Genomic DNA, 26,907 nt, shown 5'->3' with positions numbered 1-26,907 from the left:
TTTCGCATCCGCCTTTTCCATCCTTTTTCTTCCATTATTCACGCTGACATGGCCAGCTTTCTTCATCACATATTTGCTGAATACCTCTTGTGGTTTAAAAGACAGTATACATACAAATAAAGTGCGGTGCAGTAACCATATCTACAAAAATATAAGAAAAATTGCTATCTTGATTTTATCAGATGTAGCAGAGCTGAAGTTGTTATTAAAGACTTAGGGCAGGGACAGACGACCGTAGTGTCCACCGTCCGAGAGAATCCGGCTGATTGTGCAACTGACACTGTGATCACAGTCTGATCAGAGTTTGATCAGCATTTGATCAGGGTGCGATCTGATTCTCTCGGATGACAAGAAGATGGAGAAAGGAGTTTCTCCATCTCCATTGTGTCAGTCCATAGAAATCCAACTGCACTCGGGTGTCATCCGAGTGCAGTGTGATGTTTTCCACTGACTCATTAACTTGCATGTCTAGCAGCAAGTTTTTCCTTAGACAATCTCTGTCCAAGGAAGATATCGGACATGTGCACGGCCCCATAGACTAACGTTGGTCCGAATGCGATCTGATGTTTTGCCAGATCGGACCGATAATATGGTCATGTGCACGAGCCCTTAGTCGTATTATGAGTGGTTAAAATTGCAAAATGCTTGTTAAAACAAGAAACTTTGTAGTTTATCTCATAGGCCTCATTCTGACGTCAGGTTTTCACGTAGGAGTATATCACGGATAGAACTCGCACCTACTATAGAAGGTGCACGCAGAGGAATGTCTGATTTTGATTTGCTAATGCAATTCCATGGGTCTGTGAAAAACATCAGAGAGCAGAGCTCTGGGACGACATCCATGTGCTGTCCGATTTTCACGATTTGATAGGATGTATTTAAGAAAACTTATGGTATGCAAAAAAAAGAAGATGAAACTCTGATGGTAAAAACTGACACTGATGAAAATCAGACCGTGGTTTGGGTACGAGAATGATCACGGATGTGTGACTGAGGCCTTAGTAAAGATCCTCCCTGTGTTCAGGAAGGGACCTTTAAAGGGGGTGTCCACTACTAGGACAACTCCTTCTTAAACTAAATGTTTCGCCCAATAAAATAATAAAGCCTATACTCACTGCCTGTGCCGGCGTTGTTCCCGCAGTGTCGGCACTCGCTCTCCCCGGGGCTATGATGCGGTGTTGTGACGTGATGCCGGCAACTAGTCACCTCCACCTTCGTACGAACTGAACATGAAGAGGAAGCCAGGGTTGCAGCTGATCCCAGACTTCCTCTTCATGTTCAGTTTGTCCGAAGGCGGAGACAATGACGCCAGCACTGATTGGACACCGGGCATCACACGTTACAACACCGCATCACAGCCCCGGGATTGCAACTGCTGACACAGCTGGAGCGGTACCGACACGGGGCTGAACATTTAGTTTAAGAAAGGGTTGTCCTAGTAGTGGACAACCCCTTTAATTCTATTGTTTACTACCAGTTCCGTAAATTATTAGCCACAATTGCAGTCTATCCATGGAGGCAGGTCTCCTGGGCTAAGAGTGCAGCACTTACAAGCTCTTTCCTCTAGAACTTTCACATGCTGTTCTGAAGAATCTGGCTGCTTCAGTGCTCCTGTGCTCCACTTAGCAAAAGCGGAGTCTGTGGGCAATATTGGAGAGCGCTCAGACTGGAACAGCATCGCGGTCCGAGTTGTCAGTCAATCAAGAGCGCACCGCCCCCCCGGGTAAAGAGGAGAAGTCAGCAGAGCTCTGCGCTACTGATTGAAGACATGAGACAACCCCTAATAACCTTTATTTGTGCAGGTAGATGTACTACATAGGACAGAAGTTGCCAAATTGCCAACTCAGCTCTGTTACATCTGTATACTGCATATTTAATTTTCAGAATATCAGTGTGTAATGTATTATATTTATATTCTGTAGTTTTAAACCACACAAAACACAACCCTTACCGAAAACCGGACGACTAACAATGCATAACATGACAATGCATTGAGCATCAGTCACTTCCGTGTGTTATGGTCTGCCGTTTATTGTCTGGCTCTTCGTTCTGTTTGTCTCTCTCTCTCTATATATATATACAATATATTTTAGTTATGTTTCTGTTTGTACGATACAGAGCTTGAATTCTTTGTGTCTATAAACCTTTGTTTTAAGCAAATGCACATGGTGATTAAAGTAACTTTTATTATTAGGTTAATACAGTAGTGGCGTGTAGAACAATATAACGAGAGGCCAATAATGTTCTGTGATCTGTATCATGTTGTTATTAAAAAGTGAAAAATGGGAGCTGTTCTATTAAAGGTAATTTTTTTACGGAGATGAAATTACATTAGAAAGTGTTACACATTAAGATATTATTGATCCCTGAAAATTCAGGCACTGGGATGTTGACCAAGGTCCTGTGGTTGGAGGTGGTTCACAGCCCCTTTATCAGGTAGGGGCTCTTTACAAATTTGATGAAAGTGAGGCAAACCTGCCAACTTCAGTAACACTGGCCATCTGTCTAATGTGAATGGGACTACTCTCTTCCCCAGTAGTAGATGTCAGGGGAAAAAAGGTTAGGTTTATTGGATTTCAACCTGTTACTGTGGGAGATGAGAGGAGTCTGGCAGCGACTTATTTTTCTTATGCCTTTAAAAAGTCTGGCCGCGGTCTCCTGATCGGAACTCATCAGCCTCACATTGTTCATGCCTGTGGGGCTGTTGAGTTTGGGTCAGGAGACCCACAACCATTATGGACTTCTCAGTCAGTAATTAGATCATGAATGTCAAATGTGTGAACAGCCTCAACCAGATACTCCCAACACACTACTTTATTGTCAATGGCGCTGCTGAGCCTATCTTCTGAGTATTGGTGAGTCCAGCAGTCAGATCTTCACTTATTAGTGAGTGGTGGCATGTCCAAGTAATATTTCTTAATATAATTGGAACTAGTGTAACTTGCCCATATACATTCTGTATAGAGTTGGTGGGAGTCGATTTGCAGGACCCAATATTACGGCCACATCAGTAATTTGTGGCTGCTGGACTGAGAATCTCCTGAGAATCTCCTCCTACCTTCCGGCATTCATGGCTCTTTTGATTAGCCATCCTCGCGCAACGTTACATCGCGATGATGATGTTGCACCAGGCCAGCTAATCAAAATAAGAGCTGCAGATGCGAGAAGGTACGAGGCGGTTCTCAGGGCTCCAGTCTGGTGGCCAGAGATTACTAACCTGGCTGGCCTGGGGCCTACAAATCGATTTGTACCAACTCTGATACTGTTGCAGCTATGGTGACATGCAATCTGCTATGTCTCCATTCTCAGTTTTAGCCTTTTACATGATTAGACAGGGTAGAGACCTTTCCCGCAGTCCTCCAATTTACTCCATTCTAGCTGAAGACTTCATAAGTGACAGATGAGTTTGAGTTTATATTCATGGTATTGCCCTGGAGTCATCAAAAGAGTTAATTGGGCAACAAATGTTAACATATGGGCTGTAATTTATCCATACTGATTAACAGATGGGTGTGCCCATAGTGACCTGCGCGAGACCTTCAAATTCCTCTGAAAAGTGAAAGAAGCTCTATGATTGGTAGCTATGGTGACATGTCTACTGTGAGACAGTTTTGATAAACGAGGTCCAATTGATGTCCCGAAATCTTAGGGGTACGATAATGTTAAACTTTTATGGCCTAATAGCAAACTAGAACTATTTTCAGTTCTTACGGACTTCAGTGGAGAGACTAATCCACAACTGAAATCTGCAGAGGGGTCCTTCAACCCGGTTCTCACAAAATCTGAGGGTCCTAAAATGTGGATCATACCATGCCCATCATACCATTATTGCTTATCCCATGGATATGTCATAAAACATGGGAACCCTTCCCGACATATTATTTTCATGTACATGTCAGGTGCAGGTATATAGGTAGGTTTAGGAGCTGATCCCTCTCCATATGGGACAGGTACCAACTGTGCCATACTGCCTGCACCTGCTACTACCAGGAGCGACTGGAGCTAGCTCTGAACACTGCTATTTGATCTCTTATATTCTGCTGTAATCACTTTCTGGCACTTTGATTAATAGAGCAGGCTGTCAATCACAGTGTTGGCGAGTGATTACAGCCATGCTCACTATGTAGTGAGTAGTGACTGAAAACTGCTTTCTGCACCACCCCAATGACTAGAAGCGAGTGGCTGCAAGGACAATATAACTTCACTTTCTTCCTGAAGCCACTGCTCCAGCCTAATGGAAGCTGCAGACAGTTGTAGATTCTTTCATCTGAGAATTTACAAATGACACTAATCAAACTCTGATCAGAGTTAGATCGGAGTGTGATCTGATTCTCTCGGATGAGGAGAACATGGGGAAAAAAAATGTGTCCATCTTCTCCATTTTGTGAGGCTGCGGAAATCGGAGTTTGCTTAATGTCATCCGAGTGCTGTCCGATATTTGACATGGACTCATTGACTGAGTGTGATCTGATAATTGGATCAAAGTCATGCATGGAGCGACATGGAGTTTCTGTCCAAGGAAAAAATTGAACATGTGCATGGCCCCACACTTGGACTGAAAATACGCAAGCCCTTATAGACATGATTTAAATGCTGTTTAAATGTAGATTGCACCTACAGGGGGTACGGAAAGTATTCAGACCCCCTTTACATTTTTCAATCTTTGTTTCATTGCAGCCATTTGGTAAATTCATAAAAGTTGTTTTTTTTTATCATTAATGTACACTCTGCGCCCCATCTTGAACAAAAAAAACCAGAAATGTAGAAATGTTTGCAATTGTATTTAAAGAAAAGAAAAAGAAAAAACGAATGCTCAGACACTCATATTTAAGTCACATGCTGTCCATTTCCTTGTGATCCTCCTTGAGAAGGTTCTACGCCTTCATTGGAGTCCAGCTGTGTTTAATTAAACTGATAGGACTTGATTTGTAAAGGCGCACACCTGTCTATATAAGACCTCACAGCTCACAGTGCATGTCAGACCAAATGAGAATCATGAGGTCAATGGAACTGGCCAAGGAGCTCAGAGTGGCTAAGGTTACAAAAGAATTTCTGCAGTACTCAAGGTTCCTAAGAGCACAATGGCCTCCATACTCCTTAAATGGAAGAAGTTTGGGAGCACCAGAAGTCTTCCTAGACCTGGCCATCCAGCCAAACTGAGCAATCGTAGAAGAGCCTTGGTGAGAGGTAAGGAAGAACCCCAAGATCACTGTGGCTGAGCTCCACAGATGCAGTAGGGAGATAGGAGAAAGTTCCACAAAGTCAACTATCACTGCAGCCCTCCACCAGTCGGGCCTCCATGGCAGAGTGGCCCGGATGAAAGCCTCTCCTCAGTGCAAAACATATGAAAGCCCGCTTAGAGTTTGCTAAAAAAAACACATGAAGGACTCCCAGACTATGAGAAATAACATTCTCTGGTCTGATGAGATGAAAACAGACCTTTTTGGTGATAATTCTAAGTGGTATGTGAGGAGAAAACCAGGCACTGCTCATCACCTGCCCAATACAATCCCAACAGTGAAACATGGTAGTGGCAGCATCATGCTATGGGGGATGTTTTTCAGCTGCAGGTGCAGAGTGTACATTAAAGAGAAAAAAAATAGCTTTTTTGAATTTACGAATTTACCAAATGGCTGCAATGAAACAAAGAGTTAAAAATTTAAAGGGGTCTGAATACTTTCGGCACCCACTGTATATCTGAAGGTAAATAGCATTTTCAGAGGTGACAGGTAAAAGGACAAATTTAGCTCTGCTACAAAGACATGATATTTCTTTTGTATGTATGCAAAATAAATGGCAGTGAAGAGAAGATTGATGTGGCCGAGAGCAGCCTGGGAGACATTTACATACACTGATCACTATTAGCTTTGGACATAAGCCTTTTACAACACATCATTCCAATGTAAACCTTGTCTATGCTCCTGGACATGGCTGACAATCCCATTCGTTTCATGGAGCTGCTGAGGGTGGCTTTTCAAAAACTCAATCTCTGGCTTTTCTGTGATAAAGTATATACACTGCTAAGCTTTGTTTTGACCGTTAAGAGAATGGACATAGTCTTGAAAAAACCATTACGCCACGAGCAGGGCATTACTTATTTACACAGTTTTCAGTGCTCGGAATTACAGGCACAATTCACCTTGAGGCAAATGACTCTCCTGGGTATCGTGCAGAGCCTAAGCAAAGTGAATAGGAAGGTTATGTTTCCATTATTATATTCAGCAAAGCAGATACTTGGGGCTGTAGTGATAAATAGACAGTAGGATTCATTACATGTTCTTTTAGACCTTTGCTTTACTTAATGTATTTTACATACAAATATATAGCAATTCCCAATTAATGCTAAAGATGAGTAAACTGATTCGCAAAAAATTGAATTTGTTATAAATCTCTCCAAAACTTCCGATTTTTGCAAATCCAAAATTTTGGAAATTAAATTATTATTATTGTGCATTTGTATAGCGCCATTTATTCCATGGAGCTTTACATGTGAAAAGGGGAAATATTGATAAGTATAATAAACATGTGTAAGACAAGGGACACACAAGTACATAAGGAGAGGGGACCCTGCCCGCGAGGGCTCACAGTCTAAAATCCATCCGAATTCTTTTGAGGGACACAAAGGCGTTACAATGAAAATGTTATACTCACCTGTCCTAAGGCCTCACGTACCTCCTTATATTCCCCGGAGCTACCCGGTCTTCAGGATGGGTGTACGTTTCTTCTGGTGCCGAGTCTCACGTGGTCATGTATTGGGTGATGCACGTCATTGACATTTCGGACCAATTTTTGACATTTCAGTTTCAGACCGACTTTAATCTGATAGGCAAATAGAGAATATGCCCTGAAATAAGTTTCAAAAGATTAGTTCATCTCTTGCTGCCATCATAACCAAGCTGAGGGAATGCACTGATTCCCAAACAGGCACACCGGGAAGAAGAGAAAGTCAATAAGTGTCCACTATTGCAAATATTTCCCATTCATGAAAATGCCAGAGCCACGCCTGAGATAATCTTCAGAGGAAAGGGGAAAAAGACATCTAATATCCAGCTAGTGAAGTCAAGTTATAGATGAAAAATATAAAATATATTCTACTGAAATATTTAAAATCCACCATGTCTTGGCAATGGATCACACAAAGAAAACATATAGCAAACCCTAAAACTGAATCCAAACATGAAGTCAATTTTTATATTACAGAAGTACTAGTGGCACAAATTACTTACCGTATGTAAGATGGACGCTCCACAATGTAATGTACAACACTACATATTGTGTTGGCGCTATATAAATAAAGCATGATAATAATTATGTTTGCAATCAGCCCTTCCATCCCAGTGTGTTTTGTAGGTTAACAGGGAATTGCACATTCATTAATGTAAAGTACTTCAAAGTCTTTAAAATGTATCTTCATATAATCGATTTTGTTTAATACGTGCGTTAAAGCACATTTCGTAGATTAAATATATTTTCACATAATTTATAATAGAAGCAGGTGAATATTTAATATTGGCCCTGTTAGCCAATAATCTTTTTTTTTTTTTTTTGCTCTGCTTGGTTTACTGAAGCCCTCTAACTTAAAATTAAAGGGCTTGTCCAATAAGGACTGTCCTCTTTTGTAATAAAGCTGGTTTATAAATTATTTTTTTGTATATGTTAACACCCCAACCATTATAATCTATCGGCCACTTGTACTTTCTGATAGCAGCATGGCCAGTCAGAATAGCTGCAACTGTGAGGAGGCCAGGGTGGTAGTCGTGGCGAGGAGCTGTTGCATTCCTACACCCTGGCCCCCCACAACGGAAACACAAAGTCCTGTCTGCTGTGTGTGATATGTGCGCAGTAGAACACTGACATTAGACTCCAGGGTTTCTTCTGATTCTGTAATCTCAGCTCCAGAGTCCTGGTTCACACAAACAACTCCAGACTCCATGTCCATACTTAACAGTTCAACTTTACTTGAAAACAGTGTTTTTGATACAGATGTAACACAATTCACATACATTGGCATTCCTTGAGCTTTTCCGGTCTTCTCTGACAACTTCCTTCCTGAAGACACTCGTATCTCTGTCTCTTCCAGCAATCTCTGTCCCACAGCACAGATACTCCTTTCTATTCTGTGGCGTCTATGCCCTAGGTCCACTAACTTCCTCCCATTCCCCCTGTCCGGTTTCAATTGGAAAAGGTAAAAGGTGCGCTCAGTTCTGCCTAATCCTGGCCGTATGTCCCAGATCCTCTTTGGAATGGTTACTTCTTTAGATGGTGACCGCTCGCACGCTGCTCAGCCTGGGGTCCCTTGTTGCCTCAGCAAACCACCCCCACGGCTGTCCATGTGTCCGATCTCACTGCTACATCACTTCTGCCTACAAAACAGGAAGTGTCTCACTATAGCTCACTGCTCTGCACTACACACATCTCTAACTCCTCTCAGCCTAGAAAACCCCTTATCCTAAATATACTTATACTGGCATTCTCATTCCCTATCTCTATGGTGCCCCACTAAACTATTCTCAACATTGTCTTATTATCATTGTCACTCTGTGCGCATCTACTCCCCCTCCAACCTCCAACTGGCTGTCATCTACCGCCCCCCAGGGCCAGCCACCACCTTCTTTGACCACTTCACCACCTGGTTACTTCATTTCCTTTCCGCGGACATCCCTACTATCATCATGGGCGACTTCAACATCCCCATTGACACTTCCCTCTCAGCTGCCACTAAACTTCTATCTCTCACTTCCTCCTTCGGCCTCACTCAATGGTCTTCTACAGCCACCCACAAAGATGGCCACACACTGGACCTCATCTTCACCCGCCTCTGCTCCCTATCTAACCTCTCTAACTCACCTCTTCCTCTCTCTGACCACAACCTGCTCACATTCTCTTCCCTCTTCACTCCATGTCTACAATCCCCACCCCACAAACTCTCACACCCTCGCAGGAATCTTAAACACCTTGACCTACACACATTCTCCGAATCCCTCCTCCCTCTTACAGATATAAGTTCCTTACACAATGCGGATGACGCTGCCGCTCTATATAACACCACAATAGCTGTAGCTTTGGAATCCGCTGCCCCACTTACACATACCAAAACTCGCAAAATCAACAGACAGCCCTGGCACACCAGCCTGACCAAAGAGCTGAGGCGAGCTTCCAGGGCTGCTGAGTGCAGATGGAAAAGATCCCACTCCAACGAGCATTTCATCGCATTCAAACAGTCCCTCACTACTTTCAAGACCACACTCGCCACAGCTAAACAAACCTACTTCTCATCTCTCATATCCTCCCTGTCTCACAACCCTAAACAGTTATTCAACACCTTCAATTCTCTCCTCCGCCCCCCAGCACCTCCTCCCTCCCCACTCATCTCAGCTGAAGACTTTGCCTCATTTTTCAAGCAGAAAATTGATAACATCAGGGACAGTTTTGGTCAACAACCCCCAGAGCCCTTCCTCCCGACTTCCCAGCCCTCCACCTTCAAAACCAACTTCTCCACCATTACAGAAGATCGACTCTCCACTCTACTCTCAAGATCACATCTCACCACCTGTGCACTCGACCCGATCCCATCCCACTTCATCCCAAACCTCACCACAGTCTTCATCCCAACCCTAACCCATCTCTTCAACCTATCACTAACAACTGGTGTTTTCCCCTCAAGCTTTAAACATGCCTCCATCACACCTATCCTCAAAAAGCCCTCTCTTGACCCATCCTCTGCATCTAGCTATCGCCCTATATCACTTCTCCCATACGCCTCCAAGCTACTGGAACAACACGTCTACCTTGAACTGTCCTCCCATCTCTCTTCTTGCTCCCTCTTCGACCGCTTACAATCTGGCTTCCGGTCACACCACTCCACTGAAACTGCCCTTACTAAGGTCACCAATGACCTCTTAACTGCCAAGAGCAAGCGACACTACTCTGTCCTCCTCCTCCTGGACCTGTCGGCTGCCTTTGACACAGTGGACCATTCCCTATTATTACAGACCCTCTCATCCCTCGGCATCACAGACTTGGCCCTCTCCTGGATCTCATCATACCTAACAGACCGGACATTCAGCGTCTCCCACTCACACACCACCTCCTCACCTCGCCCCCTATCTGTCGGAGTCCCACAAGGTTCAGTCCTAGGGCCCCTGCTGTTCTCTATTTACACCTTTGGCCTGGGACAGCTCATAGAATCTCATGGCTTTCAATATCATCTTTATGCTGATGACACACAGATCTACATCTCTGGACCAGATATCACCTCCCTACTAACCAGAATCCCTCAATGTCTGTCCACTATTTCATCCTTCTTCTCCACTAGATATCTGAAACTCAACATGGACAAAACAGAATTCATCATCTTTCCCCCATCTCACGTGACCCCCCCTACGAACCTATCAATTACAGTAAATGACTGCCCACTCTCCCCAGTCCCACAAGCTCGCTGCCTCGGAGTAATCCTTGATGCTGATCTCTCCTTCAAACCACATATCCAAACCCTTTCCACTTCCTGCCGACTTCAACTCAAAAATATTTCACGCATCCGTTCATTCCTCACCCAAGAATCTGCAAAAACCCTAGTCCATGCCCTCATCATCTCTCGCCTTGACTACTGCAACCTCATGCTCTGCGGCCTCCCCTCAAACACTCTCGCACCCCTCCAATCTATTCTAAACTCTGCTGCCCGGCTAATCCACCTGTCCCCCCGCTATTCCCCAGCTTCTCCCCTCTGTCAATCCCTTCACTGGCTCCCAATTGCCCAGAGACTCCATTACAAAACCCTAACCATGACATACAAAGCCATCCACAACTTGTCTCCTCCATACATCTGTGACCTCGTCTCCCGGTACTTTCCTGCACGCAACCTCCGATCCTCACAAGATCTCCTTCTCTACTCCCCTCTTATCTCCTCTTCCCACAATCGCATACAAGATTTCTCTCGCGCATCACCCCTACTCTGGAACTCTCTACCACAACATATCAGACTCTCACCTACCATCGAAACCTTCAAAAAGAGCCTGAAGACCCACCTCTTCCGACAAGCCTATAACCTGCAGTAACCACCGATCGACCAAACCGCTGCACGACCAGCTCTACCCTCGCCTACTGTATTATCACCCATCCCTTGAAGATTGTGAGCCCTCGCGGGCAGGGCCCTCTCTCCTCCTGTACCAGTTATGACTTGTATTGTTTAAGATTATTGTACTTGTTTTTATGTATACCCCCCTCACATGTAAAGCGCCATGGAATAAATGGCGCTATAACAATAAATAATAATAAATAATAATAATTATAACATCAAGCAAATATAATAATATACATAAAACTCGATAGAACAGTATATGTGCAATGCCAGCACGGTCATTAGAGGGAGAGGCACATGGCGGCCTCTGTCACCCCCTTACACAACTTCAAAACTGATTGGGCTTCTCTAAAGTCTCCCAAGTTTTATGTCATATACTTGTTGAGAGATAACCCTCTTAGACTTGTTCAACTCCAATTAATCATGGAAATTAGCCATAAAACCTTCACTATTATTTACACACTAGCTGAAGAGCCTGGTGCTGCCCGGGCATAGTAACTAACTGTGGTCAGTTATAGCAAATTATAATTATCCTCCATCCCATAGTCCCATGCCCATATACCCATCATACATATCCATGATCCCATAGGCCCGTGCCCATATACCCATCATACATATCCTCCATCCCATAGTCGAGTGCCCATATACCCATCACACATCCTTCATCCCATAGTCCCATGCCCATATACCCATCATACATATTCGCCATCCCATAGTCGAGTGCCCATATACCCATCATACATATCCTCCATCCCATAGTCCCATGCTCATATACCCATCACACATCCTCCATCCCATAGACCCATGCCCATATACCCATCATACATATCCTCCATCCCATAGTCCCATGCCCATATACCCAGCACACATCCTCCATCCCATAGTCCCGTGCCCATATACCCATCATACATATCCACCATCAAATAGTCCCATGCCCATATACCCATCATACATATCCGCCATCCCATAGTCCCGTCATACATATCCTCCATCCCATAGTCCAGTGCCCATATACCCATTACACATCCTCCATTCCATAGTCAACCATTATGACATCATAAGCGGCGGGGCTTGCAACCTATGATGACATCAGCATCGCCATGGCAACCATTATGACATCATAATGAGGGGCGGGGCTTGATGCACACACACTGTTTCCCCATTATGTAGATAGGGGCATTATGGCATCATAATGAGGGGCGGGGCTTGACGCGCACACACTTTCTCCCCATTATGTAGACAGGGGCAAAATTGTTTGCTGAATTGGGACGCACGGGGTTAAAATTTCGCCTCACAACATAGCTTAGGACGCTCTCGGGGTCCAGATGTGTGACTGTGCCAAATTTTGTGGCTGTAGCTGCGACTGTGCGGATGCCTATCCCGGACATACACACACACACACACACACACACATACATAGATTCAAACATACATACACACACTTGAGCTTTATATATTAGATTACATATTATCACATTTTGGGGTCCCCAATCCCTGTGCCACAGAGACCATAGGTTCTTTATCTGGCTTTAATGAGGACTCTCAACCCTGGTACAGGTGGAATCAATCTTTACCCTAATGCCTAAAGAAGTGCTAAAATGGCCAGTGGTTCTAGATGTCCATATACTGTAAAATATAGAACAATTTACATGGCTGCAAGTTAAGTTTACAGTTTAGTAAGGCATTTTTAAGCCAAAATCAGGATGGATTCCTAAAAAAAAAGAAGTATCAGAATGACTGGCTCTGCAGTCAGATGCACGTTCCCTATACGGTGCCGTTCCTGCCATTCCTTTATATTTTTCAAATTTTGGGATCCAAATTTTGTCTAAGAGGAAAAATAGATATTAAAAATACTGTGTGAACAAGGCTTCAAGGGGCTGTACAATTTAGAAAATGTATTGTCATCAAGCCCTAGTACAGACTTCTTAGTTTTATTTATGATAATCCTGGAAAGAAGATTGTCCTCTTTTGGTCAGAATGAAGAGCACTTACAAGTAGCATCTCTCACTCTGGACACCCTGTCCTGTATTACACATTTTGATCAGCTTATTGTCAAGAGAGCCTTCTAACAAATAAGGTTTGTCCCCAGGGTTGTCCATCTTTGGGGACATTTTTTGTTATTTTACTTAGATACCTGTAAATGGGGGCTAAAAATAATTTTTGCAATTGAGTTTTATTAAGATTGGTTTCACTGTTTTACTTTTACAGGCTAATTTTTTCCCTACGCCTTCAACTTTGATGTGGTCTGTGGTCAAAAATCAGCTGAGAGAAGCTCAGGAAAAAAAATAAAACTATTCAACACAGAGGCCATAGAAGGCAAATTCTGAAAATATTTTTAATGGAACTTAATTGCAAAAAATGATTTTCAGCCCGAATTACATGCATTTAAGGAAAAACAAATCTCCTGAAAGGCGGACAACACCTTTAATTCTCTTGGTAGTATAAATAAGTGATATAAATTATGGTGTGCAATCATCTTGAAGTCCTTACTCAGCATAACTTTACATATTAGCCAATAGTACTGAAAGGAATATATTAGCAAGTTGTGCCACCAGCTATTGCAGAAAGACATCTAAGTTGGGGAGAGTTTCTGTCTTTTCTTGGTTTTCAATTGTAGATGTTGTAAAGACACTGAAGAATGAAGTGGTCAAGTTCTAGGCTTGCTCCTTGCCTGTTGTCATAGATCACATTGGGATTTGGCAGTACAGAATGGTTTATTGTTGTGTGTCTCAGTGTTGGTAGAAAACTGGGAACTTCTCATATGATTTTTAGTTGAGTTTTTCATTAGTTGAAACTTTTCCTGGCACAAAGCCAAAGTGCACTGTTGATGTTAAGCAAGGTGAGAGTAGGCTACTGTTGGGTGGACTTTACCATACCTAGGAACTTAAAAGTTTCTAAATTCAATGCTTTCTATGTTAACATCACTAACCAGAAGTTACATTTTTTGACTTGGTGACTTCTATGTCTTAAAGTTGTATTATTATAACCAGAATTTAACATCTTTATGGTTTCCTGCTCTCCCCCCCAGACCACCGCTCTTGATAAGGAGAGGCAGGTTTTCAGACGAAGACGCAACCAGGATGTGAGGAGACGATTCATGGCCCAGCCAGCTGCACCTGAACTGACTTCGGAGTCAGAGGACTATTCACCAAGTTCATCTGAGACTGTTCGCTCACCTAACTCACCCTTTTAAGGAAACACTTTAAAGTCTTGGCTTAACTCTTCGAGACTTCACAATGAGAAAAAAAGAAAAACCCTTCTGGAAATCTGTTTTGGACATTACCAGTCTTGACAATAAATCTAGGTTTGAAAGAACAAATAGGGGTGAAAATATGAGATTGAGAATGTCTTTTGTCCCAATGGGGGTAAATGCTTGTAATATATTCTTACGAATGACTGATACATGAATGAATATAAGGCTGCTATATGAGGAGAAGACATAAATGGGGTACGGTTTACATTGATTACCACATACAGCAACCATGCAGATTATTATTGGTATATCGTAACATGTTAAGGCCAGGATTAAAAGTGAATATACTGAGCTATAGGAGAATGACAGAATTACATTATTGTGAATTATTCTATGTAATATGAAGCACAGCCACATTATGGTGGGTAACCTAATGTTTCCGAACACCTGTTTGCAGGGCCTATAAAAGGCCAAGTCATGATTGTATGCCTACGTTAGCACAGATGCATGAGAAAGAAAATAGGGATTGCTACAAGTTGTTTTGCAAGTATGGACTGATTGAAGGGCAATCTAACTTCAGTCCAGTCCATGTCGCTATCACTTCCATCATACATTCTCCAGGAAGCCAGGCAGGAAATTCGCAGAGAGTGGATGTATCAATAAAACGTTGTTGAAAACCAGAAAAAAAATGAAATCTACATTTACCGAAAGCCAAAATGACCAGTTAGTGTTTGTCAGCTTCTGTAGTAACGGATATCTTGGATGCCAATGTGTGAGAGCGTTGTATGTCTTTCTTGCCTGTTGTCTTTCTACGTCTCATTCTCCACCAAGAAAAAATAAGTCCAAATATTTTTTTCTCGTTTGTCATTTAAGACAAAAAAACAAATAATAAAGTCTGAATCTTCTGTCATTGTCTTTCAATTTGCTTTTGTCATACCCATTTTTTCACTTTCATTGTCCTCTGTTGTTGTAATATTGTCATTAAAAACAATGAATGAACTAAATAACAACGATTTTATGACTGCTCCACTTCTGTGAATTACCCCATTTCCCCTATTTTGTAACATACTTTGGGGGTCACATTTAGCTATGGACTCGCTATGAAAACTGTTATAACTATAAAAAAAAAAGAAAAAAGCCAAGATGTATCGCAGAAAAGTATGGCAGAGCATTAAAATATTTTTTTTTCACTACAGCTTTTTACATTGCAGGTTTAGGATGTGTTATCAGTACATATTCCACATTCTCCAGTTTTTATTCATAATGATAATCTATAAAATGTAACGTAACTGTGCACACTTTGCTTTTGCACTAATCGTTAGTTAAAGCCTTTGTTAAAGTCCAGAGCAGCAATCTTAATTCGGCCGATTCTTTTTGTTGCTAAACATATCTTTAAAGGGGTTATCTAGGATTATTTTTTTTTTACTATGAGTCAAAAAACTAACAGGCAGGTAGTCGCTAACTCGGCACTGGCTCAGAGTAGTTACTGACCTCTCCTGCCAGCAATTAGCTGCTACAAATCAACAAAGGAGCCTTTTCTTCTTACAGGTTGCTCTGCTGACAAGGTATGACCTGCCAACGTCTTTACGATTGACAGCCATCTTCCCACAGTTATGCAGCATGGAGCCAGCTGTGAATCAGCATGACATCTAAGTCCCTCCCCATCAGTAAAGGGGAAGAGAAGCTGCTCATCTGATGACATGATGTCAACTGAATCTGCAGAATCGCCAGCAGGAGCGATCAGTGACCACTCTGTGCTGGGCAGAACAGACAGGTAGTTCGCAACTATGTGCTTGTTAGTTCTTAGGCACACAGTGAAAAATTAATATAGTCCTAGATAACCCTTTAAAAGAGACCTGTAACATCCAGAAATGCTATTTACCTGCAAATATAGGGTCATTTTGCAGAAAGTAGCATTTAAGTCCTATGTTGTCAGCTTAGTAAAGCAGCAGCTACAGGGAGAAATTGTTTTTTTCTACCTGCAGCTGCTCTCTTCCAGTCATAGGGTAAGGCCTGTTTCACACTTCCGTTTTTGTGTCCGCCAAACGGATCCGTTTCCGTTTTTTTGACGGAAACGGATGCCAACGGATCCGTTTTTAAAAAAACGGATCCGTTTTTTTGACGGATCCGCGGTAACCATAATGGAAGTCTATGGGACAAAAAAAACGGATCCTGCAAAAAATGGCGGATCCGTTTTTTTACGGAAAACAACGGATTTTGACGGATTTGAAAAAACGGAAGTGTGAAACAGGCCTAAGGCTTACAATCATCGCTCACTACTACACAGTGAGCATACTGTGATGATTTTCACTGCACATTGATTGCCAGCCTACTCTGCAGCCATGAATCAAAGTGCCAAGGAGTGATTAGAGTCGCACTCTCTGTGGCGTAATCAGTACCTGCATGCTCCAATGACTGGAAACGAGCAGCTACTTGTAGAATAAAACTGCGTTTTCTCCCTGTAGCCACTGCTCCAGTACTTCAGGTACACATGATTTAAACACTATTGACCTCCAGATTAACCCTATATTTGCAAGTAAATAGCTTTATGGATGTAACATTCCCTTTAATAGCTTAGATTTCGTATATATCAGATTGCTGTCCTAGTGTAAATCATGTGCAGATATTTAGTATCCATGAAATATTTATAGGCTTCACCCCCTGAAACCTGTAACACTATGAATTCTTTTCTATAATGTGAGGTGATCTATATGCAGGTGGTAGAGTATCATAAACTTGCTGGCAGAAAGCTTATTGGTAGCTGCACTTTAGTGAAATTTTGCACCTTAATGCAAAGTTAGTAGGTATAAAGTTTTACTTTGCAATATTTTCTTTTTGCTGATCATTTGATCACCAATGTGCAATAATTTTACACTAGAAAATCTGGTTTTAGCTCGTCAGATCCATCCATAATAATGATTCTGTGATGAATGCGATGAAAGTACATTACTTGTATGACTCCCCCATATGCGCAGTGCCCATTGCACAGTGCTGCTTTTATTAATGGCCTTTGGTATTTCTGCATCATGTGTAAACTGCATCTCTTGATGATCTCCTGATGATTCTTCAGCGCTCTTTTGCTGTCTACAATATATATTACTGGGCCCATGGGCCGCTTTGTATCCCACCCTAAAGCGATCACCATAAAACACCATTGATTTTCTCATATATTAAAAGGTAAAAAGCACAGGGGTATACGAAACGTTATGTTCTGTATTAAAGAAATATCAGGGTATAAAACACGAAGAAAGATTGCTGATGCTAGATGTCTCTGTACACGGGGCAGGATTACTACTAGGGGAGGTAATTTCATTTCATTGGGGGGCAGCTAGTGATGAGTGCAAGTTCTTCTTACTTGAGTTTGCCTAGGGTGCTCGAGTATGCGCAGAGTATCGCAGGTGCTCGAGTGACATGTTCAGGTCCCCATGTACACATTTTTGGCGACTGTTAGACCACTGCAAAACATGCAGACATTCCCTGACAAACACGGGCAATCTCCAAATGTTTTTTGGCTGTCTAACAGCTGCAAAATATGCTGCCGCAAGGACTAGAACATGTCACCCGAGCACCGGCGATACTCTGTGCATACCTGAGCAACATAGGCAAACTCGAGGGACAAGCACTTGCGCTCTTCACTAGTGGCAACTACTAATGGGGCAGCATTCTGGACCCACAAAGCCCATCCAGTCCTACTGTATCTCCCTCTGTAATGTATCCAAACTGCAGACATTGAACTGAGACATTTGACGAGAAGTAGTTCAAGATGCAACACAATTGTAGATTAAATACTTTGCACATTTATATTAATATTGGCAATATTAAACAATAGCCAGAAAAGGAAAACAGCTAATATCATGCACTTCTGCTCAAGATGTCGTGCTGTACTGTAACAGGGTAAAAAAGTTCTAATTTTGGTTATACTTTCTAATTTACCTTACTTTAGTATCATTTCTCAACATGAAATTAAAAATTATTTTTATCTCTGAATTGGGTAAAAAATTCTAGAATGGAATTCAAAAAAGAAGTGATACTTCCTATATTAATCCATTCCTATTTCCATGGTGTTTGGGTCCCCCAGTATTCTCTACTTCCTGCTTTCCTTCCACACTCAGTAAATGACCACTTAGTTAGTCAATCACTAATGTCAGCAATGACCCACCTCAGACATTGATTGGCCTAAAAAAAAAAAAACAACGCATGTTCACATTGGCCATAAAGCATACAAAGCCTACAAGAGACAAAGTAATCAAAACCCTGCAGTAACTAAATAAGTATTGCTAAGAACTCTATTATTTAAATGTACTTTAGCTTTTTACTTAATTAGTTACAGCAGGGTTTTTGCTCATTTTGTCTCTTGTAGGCTTGTGTGCTTTATGGCCAATGTGAACATGCGTTTATGTGCTGCATATGTACCAACTCAAGCCAAGCTCAGTTTTTGTGTTGTTTTCTTTGTATTTTTGCATTTTGTGCAAGCTGGGGTGTGGCCTCCCTCTGCTGAGCTGGAAATTATATTTAAGGACTTCCACTGACTGGTGTCCACTGGTTGGGACCTTGTCCTTTTGTCTGCCCTTATTCACACACTGACGTCAACTTTGACACATGGTAAGGTTTTTAATATTAGACAGTGTAGGACCGCCCGACCACAGAGTCACCTTGTCGATGGTGGGACGGCTTTTAAGCTATGATTGATTGGCCTCAGTAGGTCATATGTTCCTGTGTTGAGACATCATTGCTGCAGCACAAAGTAGAGACTGACTGAGAACGGGCAGCATCAGAACAGGAGAACAGTGAGAAATGTGAAAAAAGAAAAAATTCCAGGAAGATGCATCCTTTAGAAAAATTTATTGAATATACAAGAAGTCAGAAAAAAAAATCACTCCAGCACCATTAAGAAATCAGACGCGGTTCAGGCATGGTCCTTAATGAGTAAGCATATGTGTTTCAGTCCTTACTGAGTGCTGAGGACTACGTCAGAAACGCATCTGATTTTTTAATGGTGTTGGAGTGATATTTTTTTTCTTCTTGTATATTGAATAAATATTTCTCATGGATCCATGTTGTTGGATTTTATCTTTTTCATACAGTGACAGAAAACCTGTCCTGCTCACATTAGAGGGTTCTCTCACGTTTTTATCCAGCCTGGGCCGTTACACATATCTCATTTCTATCCTGAGAGTCATGGACTAAGTGGTTATGTACCAACCTTACTAATTCTGAAAGAGTTATCATCCTGGGGACCAGGCTGGGTTACTTACAAATGATTTCCTGGACTGGATACTTTGCAACAAAGTCTCAACTGTGAGAAGTAATCAGTGATGATAGGTCTTTGGAACCTATATGCAAGGAAGAAAGTTTCCTTTCACTGATTGTAATCAAATATCTTAAAGTCGGTGTGGATATAGAACACATTGCATATAAGTGAGCTACATAAGTTTTCACTATAGGATAATTAAGCTTATTTCCATAAAACTGAGCAATCCCCCTAAATGTCTATCAGCTGTAATATCAGACACTCATAAAGTCCATCAGAGTAGAGTTTATGCTATAACCGTTTTCGAAGGGTTAAGCCAGCTTTCTGGATCTTGTGCCATGTTGGCGATTAAATAATTGTGCTGCTCTTTAAGAAAGGGGGGGTATGAAGTTTTCTATTAGTGAAGTTGGCATCTGAATGTTGGTATCTGTAGCAGACTTTCTACTACAGATGAGGAGCTTACAAAGTAATCTATAGGATCCTAGTTAGTCTACATAACGCGTGCGACAGTCATCTTTTAGGGAAAAGTCTTGGCGGAAGTAGTTGATGTGGCCTCATATAACATTTTATTGTTTTAAGGGAGTTTGGGATTTTTGTTTTTCAACAAAATCAAATCATAGCATAATGAAAAACAAAACCATCTTAAGATAATGAATTACACTAGAGACATCTCTCACCTTCATGCTGCTCTAAATTTTGGTCAAATAGGAGCAGCAGTAAGATATTATATCAGCAACACTTGGAGCCCACAGAAACCTGCTGATTTAATGGGGGAGAGCTGTTCCATCCCACTGCTTAAAGGGAATCCGTCAGCAGGTTTCTGCTATGTAAGCGGAGGACAGCATGCTGTAGGGGTTAAAACACATTTCAGCAATTGTTTGCTTGCAATGTTTGTTTTAGCACCAGAAGCTTATCATTGCTGGACTAGAGCAGCACGTTCCTCCTGGTCTGGCACACCCCCTCCTGTGATAAGCAGCTCACTGTCTATTGACATTGTATATAAACAGCCTGGTGTGGGCGGAGTTAGCTTCCTCAGCTCTGCTCTATTGCTAAATCTAAAAGTTCTGATTGTGTGAGAACGGCTGCACCCAGTAATGTAAGTGATACGTTGTTGGATTCATCTTCTCTTTGTCTACATCAGGCTGCTCTCAAATAAGATAGCAAAAACCTGCTGACAGATTCCCTTTAACTTGACTAGAAACTTGTGTGAATATCTGAAAACAGATATGTTTTAATTGGGATTACATATATTAAAGGTATAGCTATAGGGACTACACAGCTAGCAATCACACCTAGGTCTGAGTCAAAAAAGCCCCTTCCACTAAGAATGACCACAGTCTCGTAAATGGCAATTGATAAGTTGGGGCCTGTTACGGATTCTGCATTAGGGCTCAAGAGCTTGAAGTCTGATAGATACCTACAAAAACAGAGAACAATCTTTTGAATTGTAATATGATTAAAGGTATTCTATCACCAGGCGTTGCTATGTAATCTGGGAGCAGCATCATGTAGGGGCTGAGGGCCATATTACATTGATGTCACTTACTAGGCTGTATGATGTTATTTCAATAAAATCAGCATTTTATCAACAAAAGATTATCACAACAGGACTAGGTGTCTTGTGCCTCTTAGTCAACCGTTGTGTGTAACCCATCCGCTACCACTGTTTTGCAGCTTTCTGTGCATAATATAGTGTACTCAGAAAGATACCAATCTGTGTTAAGGTATCAAAAACCTGGTGGTTGATTCCCTTTAATGTTCCTCTTTGAACCGATCATAAATCAGCTTAGAAGATACTTCAGTAGAAGACAGATAAGGGTTTTAGATCCAGCGGTCTGATCAGCTCAGTAATGGAGTTGATTGTTAAAGCTGGGTTTGCTTAGACTAATTTTTATATAAATTGGCATCTGTTTATGGTCCTTGTACATGGGACAATGCAAATTATGAAGGGACTAAGCAATTGGTAAAGGGAGTCTATGACCCCCAAAATGCATTTTACATAGGTTATATACAGTGTTGTATGGGAATAGGCCCCTATAACAACCATACTAGCATAGTAGCTTTTATTGGTACAGTGCCTGATAAAATAACTCTTAATTAATATGCAAAAAAAAGAGGCTTCAGTGGCAAGACCTAAAGTTTGGTACCCTGTTATTCCTCCTCAACTGCGTATTGGGGCCGGTCTCCCGCTTCTGATTGACAGGGCTTGCTTCCCATAGCCAGTACTGTGTGAATGCTATGCTGCCGGTGAGTGTACGGCCGTGTGCACACACAGTGGCCATGAATGTTCTCCTCCCTGTGTCTTTTCTTCTGATGCCCCTCACTGCACTTCCGGTTAACATCTGTCTGTCAATGATAAGAACCACCCACTTGACTGAGAAGCCCAGAATAAGATTAAATACAATTTCTGCCGAATCTTTTTCTGTAGAATTATATATCAATCTGTTTTCAATGTGACAAATTTCCCTTAAAATCTAAAAAAAAAAAAAAAAAAGTGAAAATATTCCTATCATAAGTTAAATTTTCAGGGTTTTTTTTTAGCACTTTGACTGTACAGCATCTTCAAAAGTGAATATTATTTTCTAAAATATATTTATTTTTAGTTCTAAACATAAAAAAGAGAACATAACTATCCAGTAGCAAAAATAAGTCTGGTGCCATATTTCTGACGGCCCTTAATTGGGTAACGATGACACTCATCTTGTTTTAGATGTAGCATTAAGCCACGGGGAAAGTTCAACTGACCCTAGGCTTTGACTTCCTCCGAGGAGTCATTTCTACTCTTGTGCCATTTTGTACGTTTGTCATAAGGCGATGCATGACATAGACATCACCACACTAACTGCTTGGTATAAGGAAACAGATGACGCCATGTTCTAATGATTAGTATCCATGTTCTATCTTTATCATGTATGTAAACTGTAGAATCATTCATTTGCAATAACTTGTAGTACAGCCGTCAGCTATGTTTTAGCCCTTTCTGCTGATCTTTTATATTTTACTGTCTGAGCAAAAAATGTATTTGCATGAAATATCAGTGGAAACCTGCTACGTTTTGATACATACATTATTATTATTATTATGCTGATTAAGTTAAATTATACTGTAAATCCGATATGTTATTACACTATAATAAATAACCTAAAAGGAGGTTATATCTTCCAAAATAAACATAAGATTGTCGTCAACTTAAGTTTATTTCTGGGAACTTGGACATGTTCACTGGCGAAACTCCAACGTCCTTTTATAGCGAAACTACTTGACATGAGTGTTGTAAATGAATCCTATGGGCACTACTGTGTAATGTCTAGTGCAGGACCTGAGGGGGCGCTGCATGGTCCTGTATCATGTCACCTCCCTTCAGACTCTGCCTGAAGCCTTTCTTGAAGGTTAATATTCAATATGCCCAATCCTTTCTTTCCAAATTATCTGTTGGCGGAGAGCTGGGAGGCCGCCATTCCCACTAAGATCAATTCTGCCAGTTTTACTACAAGAAGAACACTGCATGTGGTGCTGTTATTGCTGACAAAATAATTGCATTATTAGTCATCATAACACAGCATCGTGGCTTTCAATTTTAACAGAAACCATGATGCATGTGTATGAGACTCTGAGAAAACAACAATTTCAACCATAATGTCCTCTCTGGTTAAATCTTATTAAAGCACCACTCCAGCAGGTTTATTTCAGGGCTGGAGTGGCGCTTTAAGTGTAAGCTTCCAATCTCTGATCTTATACTCAGCTTCCGACGGCTTCACCTTTTACCGATCCCCCTCTGGTCCCACGGCGCCATCTTGTGCCCTTAACTGCTGACTCGCCGGACGTCAGAAGTTACATCATAAGAGCTCAAAGCAAGCATATGAGAGTCGGAACGAGGCTCTCATAGAGGTGTATTGAAAAGTGACCTCCGGCGCACTCCGGCAGACACTGGAGTGTGCCAGCAGGTCACTTTTCGCCAGCAATGGATAAGAGCGACGCTGGAAAAGAATGAAGGGGACGACAGGTGTGTAGGAGACAGGGGGCATCTCGTGTAGATGAGCGTATGAATTGGTCTTATGCTGACACATTTTTTATTGGATAGAATACGACAACACACTGCCTCATGTTATTCAATAGGGCTGTTTAGATGACCAATTTTTGTCTCTGCCAAAACTGTGAGTAAAAAAATCGCAGCATACACTAATCTCTTCAGAGTCTCAGATGACACTCACCCATTCATGTCTATGAGTGCATAAAAAAAAATCAGATCCCACTCAGAACATCCATCTGATTTGTATGGATAGATTTCTATTAACTGAGGAAACTGTATTTGGTCATACGCATTTGGAAATGTAGATGTATGAAAACGGACATCACACGGAGGTAAAAAATGGATACAAGGACGGCACACAGATGACAATTTGTTGAAAATCGTGTGTTTTTTAAATGAAAATCGGATTATTTTTCTTACACTCATCAGCAGCCACACTTAGGGCTCATACAGACGTCCCAGAAATTCAGCCTAAGCACAAGACATAATGCACGGACTGTCCGCAGGTCTCCCGACACAAGCTTGATAGCCTCATAGACATATATAAGACCCACGGACAGTCAGTGCATTGTAGTCTGTACTTGGATCGAGTCTCACGGACATCTTCATAAGTTCTTAATATTAAGAAAAGGAGATCTATATTTCTTGCATCGTCTATCTTTCTTCATGACTCAGTATGGGCCCAAAGATTACTAGTATGTTCAATAATACTAATCTTTAATATATATATATGCGTGAGTTATGATGATTACTATTTAACTTTCCACTCCATACTTGTGACTCCACTCCCAGGAATGCCCACACTTTCCTGGTAAGACCTTGATCCACCCTACAGTACACACTTTTGGGTGGGGTTTCCAAAACTCCACCCCTTTTGGGAGCGATCTTGAGAAGTCTGAAACAGATGAGGGGTTTGGAAAGTTGAGCCCCACATACACTTGAAATTGGAACTGGTTTAAAGCAAATAATCCAAGTTTTAAGAAATGAATCCAAATATGAGAATATTGAAGCATTATATTTTGGCGTGTTTCATCTTTGGAATTCTTGGATTTCATATCATTACAATATTGGCCTGAAAAAACTCAAAATGTCATCATGCAGAAGAAGACTAACGAGGTAGGCCAAGAGACATTGGTGTGGGATCTCTGCTATTGAGCCAGTGTTCTTTCTGTGTTGGTTAATGAGAGTGTTACTGTGTGGAGAAATTTCTATTTCCACATTTTTTTCAATTTTAGGTTAGGGTTGTGCTGGAATCTTTACTGCAATCATCCAGAGCCTTATGATACAATGTTCGGTAATTATTTGTGTTTTCTGATAATTTTTGTCGCAACTATTTTGGAAACTTGACCATAGAAGATGTAGTCAGATTGCGACTGATTCTGTTTCTTGGGCTACGTTCCCATGATGCGCTTTCGGTGATTTTTTGACGTAGCAGATTTTCCGCCATATTTCTGCACATATTAAGTAAAATATTTTTTGAAAATATTCAGCGTAAAAAACTTATCTTGGGAACATAGCCTTACAGTTCTTTGTAATTAAAGGAATTCTCCAGTATTAAAAAAAAATAATAAAAACACAGTTATCCGTTAAATCCATCACCACCCTAACAGCAGGTGTGACACAACGCATTAGTGTCCTTTTCCACAGGGAAATACATGTGGATAAATCTTTATTCCTCTTGTATAAGCCATTAGAAAGCCAGGACACGACTCTGTTCACCAAATACATTGTAGCCGACTTCTGACTTGTTAGTATCAACCAATACATTTCTTGCCTCAGACTGTTAGACAGGAGAGTGAGAATTTCGTGATAGGAAATGCTTTATATTTACTGTAGCTCTCATCTCAATGTCAATGTGGTGCATACTACATAAAGCCAAGCCAAACCTGTTAATAAAATATTTACTGAGAAATGGACCGCGAGCTTTTATTCTTCGTCAATGATTGGATGGAAATGGATAGAAAGTTGAAGAGCTTGTCTCAGCATGATAACCTAGCTGTGTGACGTGCCTGCCCTTCCTGTCTCTAGATTTATACTTCCTGAACCATGGGAAGCATGAATCGGAGCTTGGCTACATGATTGCAACCAGGTATGGTTTACTCTGAGACATTCTGACCTATCAATCACCTGGAGAGAGTCAGACAGAAGCCAGCCAGGGGCTCCACCACACTAGTCAGACCTCTCCCTATGATGCCGGCCTTTCATACTATACTTTCTAATCAGGATCTGATTCATGCATCCCATGGTTCAGGCAGCATAAATCTAGTGACATGTTCCCTTTAAACACAGCTTTGCAAGAAAGAGTTTTCAGAGAAGGTGATGGTGAGGCGGGGATGGGGCTATTGGACACTTACTCTTCTTGTTATGCCTTCCTTAATGGTAACTCCTCATAAAGTGTGTTATCAATGATACACCCCTTCCACATTTTAACCTGAGCTCTTTGCATTTCACAGCAATGCATGAGAAACCTCCTTGTAAAAACTTATACTGAACTCAGAGTCTTGTTACATAGATGTATCATAAGAAAATATGACGGCTTCAAAGCAATGCAAACTGTCCACAAGGTGGCGCCAAACACCCTTAAGCTGAATGTGGTGTTGGAAAATCTGTACTGATGGTTTTTATAAAGCAGCAGCTTCCAGCAAAGGATTCATTACAATTACACAAAAAAAGAAAAAGGCATTTTGGATAAATCGGGTCTAGAATAAATGAGAAAAGAGAATATAGAATTTACAAGAATATTTTATATACAGTACCTGCTGTGCTACATGATTAAACAAAAATAAGCAGGAAATGGGCAGCACTGTATGCATACAGTGGGGAAAAAACTCTAGTCAGTCACCAATTGTGCAAGTTCTCCCACTTTAAAAGATGAGAGAGGCCTGTAATTGACATCATAGGTAGAACACAACTATGAGAGTCAAAATGAGAAAACAAATCCAGGAAATCACCTTGTCTGGTTTGGTAAGATTTATTTTGCAAATCATGGTGGAAAATAAGTATTTGGTCACCTAAAAACATGCAAGATTTCTGGCTCTCACAGACCTGTAACTTCTTATTTAAGAGGCACCTCTGTCCTCCACTCATTACCTGTAGTAATGGCACCTGTTTGAACTTGTTATCAGTATAAAAGACACCTGTCCACAACCTCAAATAGTCACACTTCAAACTCCACTATGGTGAAGACCAAAGAGCTGTCGAAGGACACCAGAAACAAAATTGTAGCCCTGCACCAGGCTGGGAAGACTGAATCTGCAATAGGTAAGCAGCTTGGTGAGATGAAATCAGCTGTGGGAGCAATAATAAGAAAATGGAAGACATACAAGACCCCTGATAATCTCCCTCAATCTGGGGCT

At 41.4% G+C, this 26,907-nt stretch overlaps 1 protein-coding gene across 4 annotated transcripts in view; it reads left to right on the top strand.

Annotated features, from left to right (window-relative positions):
- The window catches only part of DCLK1 (doublecortin like kinase 1), a 575,482-nt gene extending 550,019 nt beyond the window's left edge, over positions 1-25,463 (top strand). For all 4 annotated transcript variants that reach the window (XM_073583217.1, XM_073583216.1, XM_073583218.1 and 1 more), the window contains one exon: positions 14,106-25,463. In XM_073583217.1, coding sequence (XP_073439318.1) covers positions 14,106-14,270 — 165 coding nt within the window. In that variant the 3' untranslated portion in view covers positions 14,271-25,463. The remainder of the gene's footprint in view (positions 1-14,105) is intronic.
- The last annotated feature ends 1,444 nt before the right edge of the window (positions 25,464-26,907 follow it).

The sequence above is a fragment of the Dendrobates tinctorius genome, unplaced genomic scaffold, assembly GCF_039654945.1.
Source record: "Dendrobates tinctorius isolate UK_male_01 unplaced genomic scaffold, ASM3965494v1 ptg000075l, whole genome shotgun sequence".
In the NCBI taxonomy this organism is placed as follows: Eukaryota; Metazoa; Chordata; class Amphibia; order Anura; family Dendrobatidae; genus Dendrobates; species Dendrobates tinctorius.
This window is presented reverse-complemented; position numbering and strand designations above follow the sequence as displayed.